This window comes from Fulvia fulva, chromosome 3 (genome assembly GCF_020509005.1).
Source record: "Fulvia fulva chromosome 3, complete sequence".
NCBI classification, from domain to species: domain Eukaryota; kingdom Fungi; phylum Ascomycota; class Dothideomycetes; order Mycosphaerellales; family Mycosphaerellaceae; genus Fulvia; species Fulvia fulva.
The window spans coordinates 3697648-3714990 of record NC_063014.1 but is presented as its reverse complement, the minus strand read 5'-3'; the positions used below and the strand labels follow the sequence as shown (position 1 = coordinate 3714990).

Here is a 17343-nt window from a genome sequence, read left to right as displayed (position 1 = left end):
TATTATAAGAACCCGTTAGCGGCCGGTCTACTACCTAGATAGCGTAAGCCTAAAGGTTAGATATTAGACGACCTAGACATCGTTACCGATAGTTAACCCTACGACGCCCGCGTAATATAGATATAACTTAAGGCAAGCTAAGGCTTAATATATAATTAGCTTGTCTAAGGTATACTATAGTATAATATAGACTCTCGACTTAAGGCTTACTACGGTAAGATATATAGTCTCTCTACGGTTACCCCGACGTAAGCTAGCGCTTCCTAAGAGTACGGTTCTTCCTTACGGATATACCCCGCGGCGATATGTTTCCGCGTACGAGGGCGTATAGCGGTTTAAGAGGGGGGGGTGTTACGGTTCACCTCGTAAGACTATACTTAGTACTACTATAGACGACTAACTACCCTAGTAAGTAAGGGCGCGCCTAGTGACCTTGGGATAGTTTGCGCGTAGGTGTATATATTTGCCGGTCTACGGGCCGTGAAATATATATATAGTAGTCCTAAAAGATAATAAATCTAAAATTTTCAGATTCCCGTATTTTCGCCTTATCGAGAGATTCCTCGTAAAAAATCCTAGCTTCCTACTAAGGTCGCCTCCTAACTATATATATCTTAGCAGTACCCCTATATACCCCTACTACGTAATTAACCGTTAAAGATTAACGAGATTCGACGCGCAAATTTCAGGGTCTAAAGGGGCCCTTAGCTCGTTAATATATCCTCCCCTATTACGAAACTATCCCTAGTTTCACCTCCGCTACGCTAATATAGACCAAGAAACTATACCTATAAGTTATACGTAAAGAAGGCGGGTCCGGCGTCTAGTCAAGTAGTTAGTCTAGAGTTATTAAGGAGATCGTAAGTTCATTCTATAAGGGCTAAGGAGGCCAAGTCAAAGTCTAGTCTTCGTAGTAAGCCTACTCTCAAATCAAGGATATAGCCTAGAAATCGGTCAAGTACGCTAGAAACTAGGTACTAGAACTAGAAGCTAGTCAAACTAAGGTCAGAAACTAAAACCACTAAGTAAACTCCTTACGTCTAAGAAAAAAGAAATAATAGAGTCCTATCTCTCCTTTGATCTAAATCCTAGTGAATTTGGCTATCTCCTCCGTAGTAAGGTTATAAGGCCGTACCTATAGTCTCGTCGGCTTAGATTCTAGTTCCGGAAGTGTAGTAGCCCTATTAATACCGATTAGAAGTATATCGTCATCCTCTTCGTCGTTAGATTCGGACGTAGTAGGTCTGTTCTTATTCGGAAGATCGCCTTTTTCAACATTCTCGATATTAACCCTATCCTCTAGCGCTATAATGTCTTTAGCGTTAGGAAGATCAAGCTCCGGGTCCGGTCTTAACTATAGGATTAGCTTGAGGTTCTCTCGGGCTTATATACCCTTCAACCTCGTACTATTAAGCTCTTCGAGGACGTATATACTAAACCCCGAGTACACCTTAGCTACATAATACGGCCTAAGCTAGCGGTACTTAATCTTTCTAGATAGGTCATCCTTATACGGCTTGTCGAACTTGACTATAAGATCTCCGACCTAGAACCCCTAGAAGTTAATACTACGTTTAGTATCGAAGTATTCCTTACTTAGGGCACGAAGCCTTACTCTTCGTAACTACAACTCCTAAAGACTTATGTCCCGCACCTATAACTAACGCGCCCGAATAGCTAATAGCTCCTCCGTTAATCTAATAGATCCCTATTTATAGTTCGCCTATATTGGGTATTCTACCTCGATCGGGAGAATAGTACGATAGCTATATAGAACCTCCGCCGGCGTTATGCCCGTAATTCTAGATACCGTGGTTCTATTAGCCTAAAGCACCGTAGTAATCTATCGTTCCTAGGACTTATAGGTGTTCTTAGTGAGCTTAGCTAATGTAGCTAGAACAGGTCGATATCCTACTTCTATAGTTATATTTGACTACGGATAGTAGGGTAAGATCCGGATATGCTTAATACCTATACTAATAAGCATCCTCTCTACCTCCCCTTCGTTAATACTAGCGTTATTAAGCACAATCTTATAGTAGTATCTATACCGGCTAAATACTATCTCGTATAGGAACTTAGTAATCGCCCGCGAATTTAGAGGCTTCCGTACGACCTTCGCCTTAATCTACCTACTTAGAGCTTCTCGGGCGACAAGTAAGTACCCGTTTCTATATACTTAGACGGGATCGTAGTACTACCTCTCTCCTATAACCTACTAAGTCGATAAGTACATTTCCCCTACTCTCTAGTTACCTTCGCGAAAGTTATAAGGAGTATAAGTCCTTACCTAATTCGACACGTCGGAGAAGTAGCCCTCCTAGTAATACCGGCTAGTAATAAGATTATATACTAGCTCTATACTCCGGTAACTATACCTTTCGTAATAGTGCATTACGATCTCTTTCTAAGCATTATTATCGTCTACTACTAGCTATATCGGTATACGCCTTCGCTACTAATAAAACAAGAGCTTGTCTCTTAAGTAGTACCGAGGGCTCTTCTTAACGAGGTTTCGATACTTAGCCCGGGTGACCCCTTCCGGTCGTGTTCGATATACTAATATAAGCGATAAGCTCGGAATTGTCACTATACTAGGTTTCGAGGAGTCGTTCACGCTCTAGAATAACGGGGAAAGTTTTAACTAGCTCGGCGTAACGGAAGAATTTGTCGTCAATTATCTTATTAATATTATCGTTAGGTTCCGTAAGCTCTTTAGCTATAGGTGGTTTACGAGACAGTGTATCCGGTCCGGAGTGCTTCTTCCTATCGACATGCCTTACTTTAAAGGTAAATAGCCGGATCTAAGTAACCTACCTTACTATTATAGAGTTTAGAATGTCGGATACTAGCCGATTTAACTACTATACTAGCGTTTTAGTATTAACTTCGAGGATGAAGTCTACTCCTACGAGGTAGCGCTACACCTTCTTAAGGCCCTTTAGTACTCCGAGGCACGCCCTCTTTCCTATATCGTACTTAGCCTCGTTCACGTTCTAGGTGCCGCTCTTATACCTTACCGGGTGTCTTTGTCGAGTATTATCTAGTAATTCCTACGATATTACACAACCCTACCTAATGCTACTCGTATTAATAGAAACGAAGATCCTACTAGCTCCTAGGGCGTAGGAGATAGTTACTAACGCTAGTTCTATTACTAAGAATCTTACTAGGTTCTCTTTCGAGAACTACTTATTCTTAGTCTAGATAAACTCGACGTCCTTCCTTAAAAGCTTATATATTAGCCGAGCGACGATTACGAACTAGGGGGCCTAAATCCGGAAGTAAACATAGATCCTAATATAAACTCGAACGTCCTTTACGTACTTTAGGGTTAGCTAGTTTAAGATCTTAGCTACTACCTTAGGATCTAGATAGCGGCCGCTCGGGCTAGTAATATAGCCTACGATCTTTAGGGTCTTATAAAGCCACTACGACTTCTCCCCTACGACTACCGCTCCGGCCCTCTCTAGGTCCGTAAGAACAAGATTAAGGGATGTAATATGTTCTACGACCTATCGTCGAAGGCTAGGCTCTACCTTAGCGTCACTATAGTCCTTAGTAGGACCTTTTACGCCGATATCGTTAAGAAATAGTTTTGCTCGGTGAGAAATATAGTCTATTAACACCTTAGTTACTACCCGTACGAACTAAGTAACTAAGTTCGTCGCACCCTATAGTAACGTTATATACCGTATAAGCCTAAGAGGCGTTATAAAGGCCGTTAAGTCTCGGCTGCTTTCGTTAAGCGTGATTTGGTCGTACCCCGAAAACAAGTCTACTAAAGAGGCTACTCTATACCTAGTAAAGTCTTCCGAGAACCCGTCCGTGTCTAGAGGAATGTTCGTATCCCTTATCGTCACCTCGTTTAAGAGTATAGCGGAGTTGATCAACCTATATAGTATAGCTTTACTGTTTAGCTCGACCTTCTTCGCTACTAAGAACTAAGCATTCGTATAAGCACCTTGACTATACTTAAGAATTCTATTCTTAATTCGAGCGCGGATTATCTATTCTATAATCGCTCGTAAGCTTAGGTGTAACCGAATGTTCCGCGCCTACTACAGTTTGTACGTAATCGTTATAATCTTCTAAGGAGGTATAACATTATGTCTAATCTGCCGTATATAGCTGAAATCCTACGCTAGGACACCTTCTCGGATAAAGAGCATTTCTTTAAACATTTGTCTTTCCTTAGCCGAGAGAGCGATACTAACCTTAATACTAGCAAGCCTTTTAGGTATAATCCTCGAGCCGCGCTCGATACTAGAGAACTTTTTAATAAGATACCTCCTATCGAACGGGCCTTGCCCTACTAGTATTAGAGATTCCTAGTGAAGGGCCTTCCGCTTCTAATCTATATCACTATCTACTTTTAACTAAGGCCTCTCGTAAACGCTCGCGTTAATAAGTCTTTTGTTGTTAGCTTTACGCTTATATATAGTAAATATATACGGCATTCTAATACCGGGTCTATATAACCCTACGTCTCGTTTCTAAGCCTACCTATTAATCTGGCCCTATTTTAGGATCTCCGTATACTAGTCGCCCTATACGGAGTATATATTTATAATGACCTGCTCTCCTAGAGCGTTAGTAGTCACCTTAGCGCTTAAGTATTAGCGGTTCCCGAGTAGTCCTAGTAATTCCTTCGAATACGAGCTAAGGTCGAGGACATTTTCTCTTTATTATAATACGGGGCCGCGGTAGTTCTTAAAGTAGTCGAAGACAGTCGTGTCTATAGGCTTGGGCTTTAGCTTCGTTATGCCTTCTTATCGATATCGACGCGCCGTATTATTAGAGTACTCCGCCCCGAATATATTTACTAAGGTCTCCCCGACTAGACTCGAAAAGCGGACTTGTTTCAAAACCGGACTTCTAATACTTATAGCGGGTTGACTACCGTGAATCAACCCGCGTTCGCATTTTTCGAGGACTATAGAAGTTCTTAAAGAGTTTTGTACTTGTTAGTACCTATAATAGCCGTGAACATTACACTTTTACCTTTCCTACTAGCGATTATTCCCTCCTATAATCTATTGTCGTAGTTACGGCCTATTAGTCGTACCTTTCTATACTAAGGGCGGCTAAGGATCGTAGGCGAATCTAGATTAGCGGAGACAAACATGTCCATCTAGTAGTATATACTAAACACCTAAGTGTTAAGCTTTAAAATTACCCCCCTAAACTTCGCTCTTCTACCCGCTCCTCGAAAGGACAAGTAGGCGCTAGGTGCGATAGGCAAGCTAAACTTATGTGCTATCCTCGGGCTAATAATGTTGACTTTAGATCCCTCGTTAAGTAGGGCTCGAGTCTAACCTTTACTAGTCCTAAGCTCGGTAACTACCTAAGAGCTAGGTACTATTACAAAATCGTCTAGTACACTAGAGAGACCGATCTTTTCAATGTTTTCGTATAACTCGGCGGTAGGGATAGCATCCTTACTATATAATACCGTTAAGAACATACCTATAAAGCGAGCTTAATAATTATCCCGAAAGACTTCCTTATTAGCGCTTTCTTCCTCGTCTTTATAGGTAGCGACATAACTCGTGCGGACTTTAGTCCCTTCTTAGCTAGCTAACTTACGGACGGTAGTAAGCTTAGACTATAGATTAGGGGTATTTGCTACTCTCCTAAACAAGGCAGTCTTAAACTAGCGACTATACCGAAACTAGTCCCGGGCATTAACGTTTAGAAACGTAGTCTAAAGGATTTGATCAATCTAAAAGGTCACTCCCTCCTCCTTAGTAACGGGCCTATCTCCTATACCGTACTATTAGACGTAGTTATTAATCCTTATCGTCTTTATATTCTATAGCCGTTTACGCTATACGAATAGGGTATTAATAGGCCCTACCGGCTATTCCGAGGGCGTAGGCCTTGACTTAGCTTAAGACTTAGGTGTCCTTCTAAGAGTCTCCCCTAACGCTACCGTTGACTAGCTTCTACTAGCCCTAGAACCGGCGTCTCTAATCATCTCCGCCTCCTACTAACCGAGTTCTTCCTACCGGATCTCCTCTTCGAGTTCTTGTCGTATAGCTTTAGCGGCCTCGGCTCGTACCCTTAATTTCTATATACTAGACCTAGTTCGAGGATTCGGGCTTGTTATAATTCCTACTAGAGCTTTGCCTCGAGATTTGTTACTCTAGATTAGGTAGGCCTTAACTTTAAACTCGTCGTAGTTTATAATCCTATACCCTTATAGAGCCGGTTCTTCTTCTTCCTCAAACTAGATCTAGTAACTACTAGCGGCCGTTAGTTGCTGCCTAGATCTAATATCTTAAGGGCCGTATTCTATAAGGTGTCGGTTATTAGGTAGAGGTTTAGAGTAGTTAGGAAGCTTTACGTTTAAGACACTAGTATAATCTCGACCTATCTATTATTTCCGAAGCGTAGGGATTTTTATGTCCTTATTAAATAGAATCGGGCTATAGTGTTCCTTAAGCTACGGAAGCATATAAAGGAGCTTATGTTTGCTATAGTCCCGTCGGAAGTTGAACTTAGGGGGATTTAGATCGGTCTTCTTTCCTAGGTACTACTAGTTGTTCGTCGCTAAAAAGACATACCCTTATAAGATAAGGAATAGCATCGCGGGGCACCTATTAGCCTAATGTTCCGTACTAGTATAGTTGTAATAGCACCTATTAAGCGCTTTAGACTATTCGCGGTTCTATAACTATAGGCGCTATATTAAGTAAACCTATAGTTTAGGCACGCGATCGGGGTTCTCTAGTTATATAGACCTTTGATTTTCGCTAGGGTTAAAGGATCTAACCTCCGCCGCGCGACCTCGTTAGTAAGCCCGAATACTCATTTCTGCTATTTTCTAAATAAGGTCATCGTCGATAGTAGCGGAAATAGCCGGTTTGTTAAGTATATTAATCTTAGGGATCAAGCGCGGCATCTGCTTTATAACTGACCGATAAAGCTACGGTAAAGTAAGTAGAAAGTCCGTATATACGGCCTTCTATCCTTCTTTACTATTAGCGATACTTATCGCCTCGTCTAGTATCTTTTAAAAGCGCCAAAACTTCTTAGGCTACTTCGGATAGAGCCTACATTTCTTATAAACTGCCTTAGCAACTGACTCTAGGAGCCCCTGAAGTAGAAGACGGCTACGGGAGCTATTATCGAGGTCTTCGGGATCAATTAGGTCACTAGAGGCCACGAAGAGACGGATAAACTCCTTTATATCCTGTTCCTCGGGGCTTTTCCCTTACTCGGCCCGGACTATCTCTTCTAGATATTCTCGACTTCCTAACATCGAATAGGCACCGAATCTCGAAAATTTAGCTAAGAAGGACCTCCTAAAGGTACTCCGCCTCACTGACTATCCCTCTAACCTCATTACTAAACGTCGGATAGTAGTCTCGTAGTTACGCTCGAATCGACCCTAGAAGTTGTCTTTCTTAATTAATAGTATTAGTAGATACTAGTCTATAAGATTATTGAACCTCTCCTAGAATTTAGTAGCGTTCCTACTAGTAAAGAGGGGGTTTTCCGGACTCCCTAGAGTAGGGAAGCGAGGTCCTACATTTTCTATAGTATTAGTAAGACGGCTAAACAAGGCTGCTATCGTATCCGGACTATAGGGCATTCCTAACGTTATAGTGCCCTTATTTAAGTCATCCTCTTCTTAGTCATTTCGTCGTACTCTTTCCTTACCCTTATTAGAGCCTAAAGCCTCCGGGGTGTTATCTTCGTCGCTATCCAAGTCTTCTATCCCTTCTGGGATTATGGCCTCCCTATAAGGCCTATAGGCCTTCGTTAGACTTTCTAGTAACTCTCGGCCAGCTCTAATACTAGCAAACGACTCGAACCTCGATAAAGACATAACTGAAACTTATGACCTTATTCGTAACCGTAACCTTACTCGTGACGTTATACATACTTTACTTATTACTAAGAGCCTTAACCTTAGGTGCCTTAATACCTTAAGATTTCGACTTCGAGTCGACCTTGACCTTGATTTTGCTAAAATGTGCTAATGGTACTACCGGGTATATACTTAAAACCCCCCCTTATTAACTACTAAAATATAGACAACTAACTACCCTAGTAAGCAAGGGCGCGCCTAGTGACCTTAGGATAGTTTACGCGTAGGTGTATATATTTACCGGTCTACGGGCCGTGAAATATATATATATATAGTGGTCCTAAAAGATAATAAATCTAAAATTTTTAGATTCCTATATTTTTGCCTTATCGAGAGATTCCTCGTCAAAAGTCCTAGCTTCCTACTAAGGTCGCCTCCTAACTATATATATCTCAGCAGTACCCCTATACACCCCTACTACGCAATCAACCGTTAAAGGTTAACGAGATTCGACGCGCAAATTTCAGGGTCCAAAGGGGCCCTTAGCTCGTTAACACTACGTAAACTAGTACGCTAGCGCGCCCGGACCCTAGACCCCGACCTCGACGTTTGCTTTATCGTAGCTTCGCGACTTTCTTATCTTCTCTTCTTTGTAGAACTTATTCGATTCTAAGGTATTAATACGTTTACGCCCTATTATACGCCTTGTCTATATTAAAAACTACTTCTCGATAACGTCTAGATCTTCTATTAGGGCTCGCTAACGATTATATCTACGTATTATATAAACCTTTAGCTTACGATACCGCCTAATAAACCTGTCTATCTAATTAAGACTAGCGGGCTTAAGACCCTTCTCTTATAGTAATAAATCGGCTATTACTCGTATATTAGCCTTTAATAGCGGGAAACCTCTAAGATCTAGCTCGAGTATATCCTTAAGTATTACCCTCTCTTCTAGCTCTATAAGCTTCTTCGAATTAGGCTTATAGTCACCCGGAGGAGGTCGTCTATTTAATCGATACCCTAGTATAGTTTAAGACGCGTCGTATACCTTTATAGCAAGTCGATTTGTAATTGTCGCGTCGCGTTTCGTAGCCTAGACAGCTAAGGTCAGTTTGGCCTCGTTTAAAGACAATATACGCTATAATAGTAGTTATATAGCCATATCTATAGAAGTAGTATAGTTCTTAGTAAAAGTAGCCCGCTCGGTAGTATAGCCCGCTCGGTAGTAAAGTACGTTATAGGTAACTAATTAGTCACCTGATTCTTAGCGTACGTGGCCTTAAGTTTTGATAATAGGCTATTACCTATATATACACTCGGATCGCGATAGTATTTAAGCTAGTTAAGCTAAATTAAGCTAGCTATTACTAGCTCGCTTAGCTTAGCTTACTTAATTATTTATTAATATTCAACTAGCTTGGCTTGTAAGCTAAGCTAAGCAAGCCAAGCCACGCTAAGTTGGCTAGCTTGGGGACTACACTGTTTTTTGTTAGTGCAAATCGTCTTATCCCAGCGAAAACCAGGATTATAGCGAATCGGCCGGTGCAATCACTGCGAACGCTAAAGATGTTACTCCGATGCTAACAGACGCTGTGATGCAGATAAGGGAGATGAGCCTGGGGGATCAGGTTGTGAGACAGTAAGTCACTCACGTACCCACACGTCATGATAGACGTTTCATTGATCTTTGAATGAGCCTAGAAATTCTTGATCATCACACCATAAAAGAGCCCAGCCGGCACTGCAACGATCAAGAGGCTAGCAACAAACTTCTTGAAGGCCCTTCTCGCCCTGCCCGGTGTCCTCGTACGCCGTTTGCATTTCTCGTCCTTGTCGTCGTCACCAACGTGCGACTCTTCGTCGCTGTCATTGGGGTCTTGCCACCGGAGTTGTGGGAAGTACCCAGCACGGTCAATTAGAGGTCCGGCTGGCGCAGGATTGAAGCTTTCGCCCATATTCAAAGCACTGGAAGCAGTGACATTCGGACTGACGCTCCGTGTTCTGGCGTTATAGGTACGCTGGACGCTAAGGTTTTGGTTGGAATTACCGCTCGATTGTATTGAGGTTGAGCTTGCTCGTTGACGTCCTGTTGCGCCAGTGCTCTGGTCTTTGTTCGGGCTAGCATACCCGTTGGCGTGTCCGTTCATGGGAGTCTTGGAGCTGGATCGAGCTTGATAGCGTGGCAAAGCCAGCTTACTGGTGAAGTCATCGTCGGCATCGTCATCCGTTTCGACTGGCTTGCGAAGACCAAGGACAATGGCACGCACAGCAAGAAGCAGTAGAGTCCATCCCAAGAGCATCGCATAGTTGATGAATAAGCCGAGCTGATCTGGCAGTAAGCAGAGATGGCTCTGGATTGTTGGGAGCGGCGTGCCGACCGTTTTGCCAGTTGAGTCAACAGGATTCCAGAGACTGACGAGCTGAAACCCAGGCCTTCTGACACCCATCGCCCAGCTGAAGGACTTCACTGTGATCTCTCTGATGGTCTTCAAGACAACTTGCTCTTTGTTCTCCTCTTCGTTCCACCGACCAACATTGAAGCGATGTGTAAGTTCACAATAGTCGTGATCATCGCCGGAGAAGATGTGCTCGATGTCACCAGCCTTCGACACTTTCTTCGTAATCAAGTTGGACAGTGTCGGTGTGAGTACATTCTGATACTGATATCCCCGAGCAACTGTGATTGCCTTACCTTTCTCGCGCAACTTTCCACAGTCTGTATCAGGTTTGCGGAAGAGTGGCACGTGCGATAGCAAGACCACTGGTAGCTTCGGACTCTGGGTCGTAGAAGCAGTCACATCTCTTTTCCCACGCAGGCTTTCCTCTTGTGTTGCAGTGACACCATGCCAAGTCTTAACACCTGGGTGTGCTCCTGGGTAGTATTGGTTGAGGTGTCGGCTCACCACTTTAGCCGCGGACGTGTTCACTCCGTCCAAGAAGTCATTCGTCGGCTTCCAGACGTTCGAATACTTGTTCTGCCGCTCCACGGTCATCTCTTCTTGAGAAGACTCATCAAATGACGAGAGTGACGGCACGTCCAAGCTGACGAATGTGTGGTTGCCCAGTACGTAGACGGTATTCGTTTCACCAAAGTGGCTCTGGAAGCGATCTCGCACTGCCGACTGTACACCCGAGCCAAATCCCAAGTCGTGGTTCCCAGGCAGGCTCGTCTTGATTTCACGATGTCTGCCATCGATAGCATACTCGTGCCAGCCGGGAGAAGGCGCACCGTTCGCGACACTGACCGGATCCTCTGCCATGAGCCACGTTGGCACCAAGTTCCGTTCTACTTTGGGGTATAGTTGCTCTTTTGCAAAGAATATCCTGCCAAACCGATCGTATTCAGACTGCCACTGGGTGTCGCCGTATTTTGCCCATCGCCCATTCTCGCCAGGCACGAACTCTGGAGAGGCAGTCTTTTGTCCTTCCCTCTCGCCCTCTCGTAAGATGGCTAACTTGACAAGCTGGTCTCTCTGCCATGACTTCAACATCCGTGCTCTTTTTGGCGTCCACTCTCTTCCGCCATCGAACAGATCTCCCAGGAACACGATCGAGTCAGGATTGAGTTGCTCGTTGGCCAAGCGGAAGTTCCTTGTCATGTACAGATCCGTGTACTTCTCCGTCAGACTTGACAATGGCCATGGTCGACCAGGATATGTGTGCGGGTCAACCAGCTGCGGATCTGCCACGAAGAGCAGATGATGCGGCGTTGCATCGTGCGGCCATTCTTCCCACTTGTCCCAGTGGCATGCTTTGATGTGCGATTCGAAGGTGGACCGTTCACCACTGTAGACTATGTAGAACCATACGATGGTCAAGATGGTGGTGGTCAGGGATAGTTTGCGGAGGAATGGGTAGTGTCGAACGATTCGGCGAAACGTCTGGGTGACATGGTGCTGGAAGCGCATTCTCAGCTAATAAGAAGTACAGTATGGGATGTGGCAGGCATATCGACAAGCAATGTCCTGCAACACAAGCGAGTCTCTGAGAAATGGGCAGAGAACAGGAGGTCATAACTTCCTCGCAGTCGCGAAGGTACGCGTCAGGGTCCGTAGGATGATCCTTGCAGCAGCAGCATCCTTGGCAAACTCCCGTCGGGTCTCACTTTCGTGTCACCAAAAGCAGACTTCATCACATCATCTACATCCTCGATCAGCATATCGCAGTATCAGAAGCTCTTTGACGATATATACGCTAACTTCAATCATGTCATAAGCCCCATCAGTCTTATTCGTCATTTTACTGGTGTACTACTTCTACTGTTCGCCGTCGGGACAGGGCCCTTTGGTTGATATTCCATGACCTGCGCATTATCAGCCCGCGTCACATACGTAGACACTCGGCGTCGTTGGAAAGCGAAGAAAACTGGTTGCTCTGGGCTGGCGCGACTTCCTTCGTAAGACGTTCTAACAGATCATGATGCACAAGCGCGCAAAGCGGTCTTCCGAGCCATCGAAACATAACATCACGCAGAAATCTGTGGCAGCCAGCCGTGTATCTTGGTTGAAGCGGTGACTTCTTCCGGCATGTCTGCACAGCCACATCCTTGGCTGGATGTGCCTCTAATAATCACTTTCAGCGTTCCAACGCTTGAATGAGATGTTTTCCTCTTATCATCATGAGATACTGACAAAAAATCAATATCTGTCGAGGTGTATTGCTCGAATACAAAATTGCCGCAAGCGAAGCCAAGAATGGGGAGTCCACGACCACGTACAGCTTTCATCTCTGGCCACATCGAGATCGCGAAGGAAGTATTCCTCGAACACTACCAAAGCAGACTCGATACAGCTGTCACTGCAGGCGACAACTTTATCCTGTCCAACGCCGGCGGCGCTGATTCGCTGGCTCTGACATACCTCTTCGAACACGGCGTGTCCCCGTCCAGGATCACAGTCTACATCCACACGCCGCCAGCACACCGACAAGCTCGCCGAAATGAAACAATGCGTCGCATCGACGAGCTGCGCACCGGTCCTGCTGCGGTCGAGAATTACCAGCGTCAAGGTCTCGGTGTGAGAGTTATCGAGGGATGACATACAGAGAGATGCTGCGGTGACGAGGGCAAGCGACTACGACATACTATGGGTGCGGCCGGAGGAGGAAACGGAAGCATTGTATGGCAGCAAGTACAGGCCAGGCAGAGTGAGTGGAACGGAGAAGAATCGGCTGAGGTTGGAGAATGAGGCCAGGCAGGTTGATAGCTCGTAGACAGGAATCTCAACGTGAACGGCTTCTCGTAGCCACTGTCTCGCTTTGTACTCCTTATTGCACAGAGCATAGTATAGGGCGAGGACGACTTTCGCTGAAACACTTTCGTTCGCGAGGCATCAATCTATGCAAGGATGCCTGGCGCAATGAGCCTAAATTTTAAAAGCAACTTCATCTGGAAGAGGCACTCTGTTCCCTACATCATCTGTGTAGTTCAGTGCATACATGTACTGTTTGTGAAGTGCGATGGGTCCACATAGTGATGATCAACTGATCTCACAGCGAAAAGTGCTGGAACGATCTTTTGTCTTTTCGAAAGCTTCATGAGAAATGCGACGTAGGCACGGCGGCTCTTCACCAATATAAATAGCCTCTGCGATGTACGAAACCGGCATAGACGCAACAACAGCGACAGATTGGGATGATGCAAGATGCAGCGGTCGACCAGTTGTCGTGGCGGAGGTCGTCACCGTCAAGGCAGAACCCTCAGTACGCATGACCGCCGGCGCAGATTCCACGAGCGCAAGTGCGCTATTGAACGCATGCGCATGTATCGCTGTTGAGCTGAGCGACATCACGGGCCTCGTGTGGTCTATTGCCTTAGCGCTGGGTGCGATGTCGTTGTCCCTCTCGGCTTTCGATTCGGCATACCGAACGGGCTCCTGCAGTACGGTACTCAGTGCCTTGGGCGAATCGGTCTAGCTGTAGCTCGGTAGCTGCTCGCTCGCATCTAGTACATCGCCCGATGTCGATCTTGGTACTCCACTCGAGGTCTATCGCGGTTCTGACAAGCAACGTGACCTTGGCCGACATTCGGAAAGCTTCAGGCTGAAGCATAGCATCTGGTCCATCTTTGATACGTCCCAGCCTTTCTGTTCGCGGTGATATTCCCATTTCGAATGTGTCTTTCTGGTCGGCCGCAGCCTTGCCGCCAATCGCAAATCCGCTGTTCGGAACACATCATTCGGCGTCTCCTGTGGTACGTTCCAGCTCTTTTCTTTCGAGCTACGAGCAGCGAGCTGTGGATCCTTGGGCATTCGATAGCGCTCCAGAGGAGTGCACGGCCAGGCTCGCAGAGGGATTTAAGTATCTTCTCTTTCCTTTCATTTCTTCTTCCCTTCCTCAACATCCTCCTCTTCTTTTTCGACATTTCACGCCATCTCCGACCATCTCACATCACCTACCTCCGACATCTACCTTCACCATCTACCTCCATCATCTACCCCCATCATCTACCTTCGCCATCTACCTTCGCCATCTACCTTCACCATCTACCTCCGACATCTACTTTCACCATCTACCACCACCATCTTTCACCACCATCTCTCACCACCATCTTTCACCACCTCTTCCACTACCATCTAGCCTTGCATTCTCTTTCAATTCTTTCGTTTCTCCTTTCCTCCTTTCTTTCCTTTCGCTGGGTTGTGAGTCCTCACGGCAGTAAAACAATAGCCCTAGCATCACGGCAAGTTCTTCCTTTTGTTTCTTTACATTTCTCTCTCGTCGCAAGCAGAGCTGATCACTCAACTTCACAGAATCCACAGATACAGTTGATGCGTCACATTTCGAAGTGGCGGGTGGTTGGCGGGACCTCAACACATCCATACTCTCGCTTCTCCTCCTCCTTCGGCTTCTCCTTTCGCTTTCTTCGACTCTCGCTTCTTCTTCATTCGTTGCCCCTCCCTCCCTCTTTCTCTCCTCTCCGGGTTGTGAGTCCTCACGGCAGTAAAACATTAGACCCAGCATCACGGCAAGCGCTCTCTTTCTTCGTCAACGACTGAGCTAACCACTGACGACCACTGACGACCACAGCTCACAGGTACTGTTGAGGCGTCACATTTCGAAGTGGCGGGTGGTTGGCGGGACCTCAGCAACTCTTCCATTCTTCTCGTTTTTGTTTCTCGTCGCATTCTTTCGTTTCCTGACCTCGTCGCATTCTTCCGCTTTTCATTCTTTCGCTTCTTGACTTTCGCTCACCATCCTTTCGCTTCTTGCCTTTCGTTTCTTGCCTTTCATCTCTGATCATCCTTTCGCTCATCATCCTTTCGCTCATCATCCTTTCGCTCACCAATCCTTTCGCTCATCAATCATCCTTTCGCTCACCGTCCCACCATCCTTTCGCTCATCATCCTTTCGCTTTTCATGCTTTCTCCAGTCGTTCGTTCAGCACCACTTCCTTCCCCCTCGTCTTCTAATTGCTTTCACTCATCCCTTTTCGACAGCGCTAAAGACTCACCACTACAGGCTCCGCAGAACAACGTTGAGGCGTCACATTTCGGAGTGGCGGGTGGTTGGCGGGACCTCAACTCTGGTTTCTCCTCGTCGCATTCTTTGGCTTTCCCTTTGTTCGTCTCTTGTCTCTCGTCTCTCATGCTCTTGTTTCTCGTCCACTCGCTCATCAGCCTTTCCTCAGCCTCACATTCATCGCCACTCACTATCTTTGCTCTTGTCCCTTTCCACATTGCCCTTTCTCTTTCACAGTGCTCACCACTCACCGCCACAGACTTTGCGCAGACAACAGTTGAGGCGTCACATCTCGAAGTGGCGGGTGGTCGGCGGGACCTCAACTCCTTTGCCCCTCTGCCCTATCCTCCTCTCTCTGCCTTGACCCAGCTCACCCTCTCGCCATCGGATAGCCCCTTGAATCCTCCCGATTGACTGTTTCCTCGTCACATTTTCATCGCGTGGTCGCATCGTTGTCGTCGTCGGCTCCATAATCGTCGCATGTCGTGGTCACCAGTCACTTGTCTGATCGTCTCCTCGTTGCGTTTTTGTCGTACCATCGCATCGTTGTTGTCATCGCATGTCGTGGTCACCGGTCGCCCATATAACTGTTTCCTGGTCACGTCCGATCGTGCCGTCGGACCGTCGTTTTCGTCGCCAACATCCTTCTATGATCTCCATCCCTGTCGTCGTCACATATCGCTGTCACCGGTCGCATCGCTCGGCACCCACCACACGTCGCCATTGCCGTGCCTCCAGATCATCTGGTCGCATCTTGCGCCATCCAAGCTCGCGAACTCTGCGGCGGCAGATGAAGCCGCTTCCTACCTTACTGTCCTCAACATCACCAACGGTGTCCTCGAGATTCATCCATGTTGTAGACTGCTGCATGTCAGCATTTGAAACACTTGCCGATGTGCATCTCAGTGCGCAGACTGTCATTCTATGGTCAGCATCGACAATCGACAAATGATTGCAGCAAGCACGGCAACACGAAACCTCATCGCCGTTGCCGTCGCACTGTTAGCATGTGTGCTTGAGGTCGTTCAAGCGTGTGCTGTTTCATACCCATGCACCGTCCGAGCGCTCAACGGTCGCTACTTTCCGGAGCGACAGGGATCGGGCAAAACGAGGCGGATACACAGTAAAAGACGTAACGAACGCCGACCTCCTGCGGGAGATCTAAGCGCTTAGAAGAGCTAGGCCGGCGATATGAACCTAAGCGGCTATAGCGGCTATGAAGTAACCGACGTACCGCGCTAGACTAGTCTAGCGTAAGGTTACGATATATATTAATAACCCCGAAGAAAGAGAGCGGGTAGCAGTACTCTCGTACTAACGCCTCGTAGAGTAGGCGCGCTAGGCTAGTAAATAGGACATTATCGTAGCCTAGAAGCTAAAGAGCGGAGACGTACGGTATACGCTCGTAACTATAGTAGAGAGACCGACGCTCCTATAGAACGTAGCCTAGGCGGTTAAGGTACTAAATACGAAGAGCGTAATACCGGTTACGCTAGTATACTAGGCCCTTATATACGGTATCCGAGTCGATACCTTCCTAGCGGATACTAGCCTAGTAGCGATAGGAGTAGTAATCGCGAAGGATAACTAGGCTACTATCCTAGGCCTCGTTATTACCCGGGCGTACTAGATAAAGAAGCCGGAACGAATAGAGCGGAAATATTCGTCGCTTATAATCGCGTTTAAGTACGACGGCTAGAGGGCCTAACCCGTAGAGAAGGGACTAGTCCTCGCCTACTCGTACTACTACGTAGAGAAGTATAACTATACCTATATAGTAACCTAGTACTTCCGGTACTAGGGACTCGGGTATACTATAAAATACTACTAACGGGAGACCTAGTATAGCTACTACGCGATAGCATATAATACCCGCGACTACCCCTAACCCGAGATAAGTAAGTACGCTAACTACGGTAGAGGCTATAAGGCGTAGATAGGTAGGTATAGAGTAAAGAGGTAGGCGGCGGAGTAGGCGGTAGGAGCGCGCCTAGGCGTACGATAGGTAGGAGGAGAAATAGCGACCGTATTATACTAACCGAGGGTCGATACCGACGGTT

General features: G+C 46.2%; 2 protein-coding genes across 2 annotated transcripts; one reads left to right on the top strand and one right to left on the bottom strand.

The window, feature by feature from the left end:
- Positions 1–9522: 9522 nt before the first annotated feature.
- Positions 9523–11733, bottom strand: CLAFUR5_08349 (Cell division control protein 1; the record flags this gene model as incomplete). The annotated part of the gene is made up of 1 exon (XM_047907497.1): positions 9523–11733. The coding sequence occupies one exon, from the start codon at positions 11731–11733 to the stop codon at positions 9523–9525; it is 2211 nt and encodes a 736-aa protein (XP_047759708.1).
- A 786-nt stretch (positions 11734–12519) lies between these two features.
- CLAFUR5_08348 (uncharacterized protein) lies at positions 12520–13036 on the top strand (the record flags this gene model as incomplete). The annotated part of the gene is made up of 2 exons (XM_047907496.1): positions 12520–12838; positions 12873–13036. 2 exons carry the CDS (start codon positions 12520–12522, stop codon positions 13034–13036), a joined length of 483 nt encoding a protein of 160 aa, XP_047759709.1.
- Between the last annotated feature and the right edge of the window lie 4307 nt (positions 13037–17343).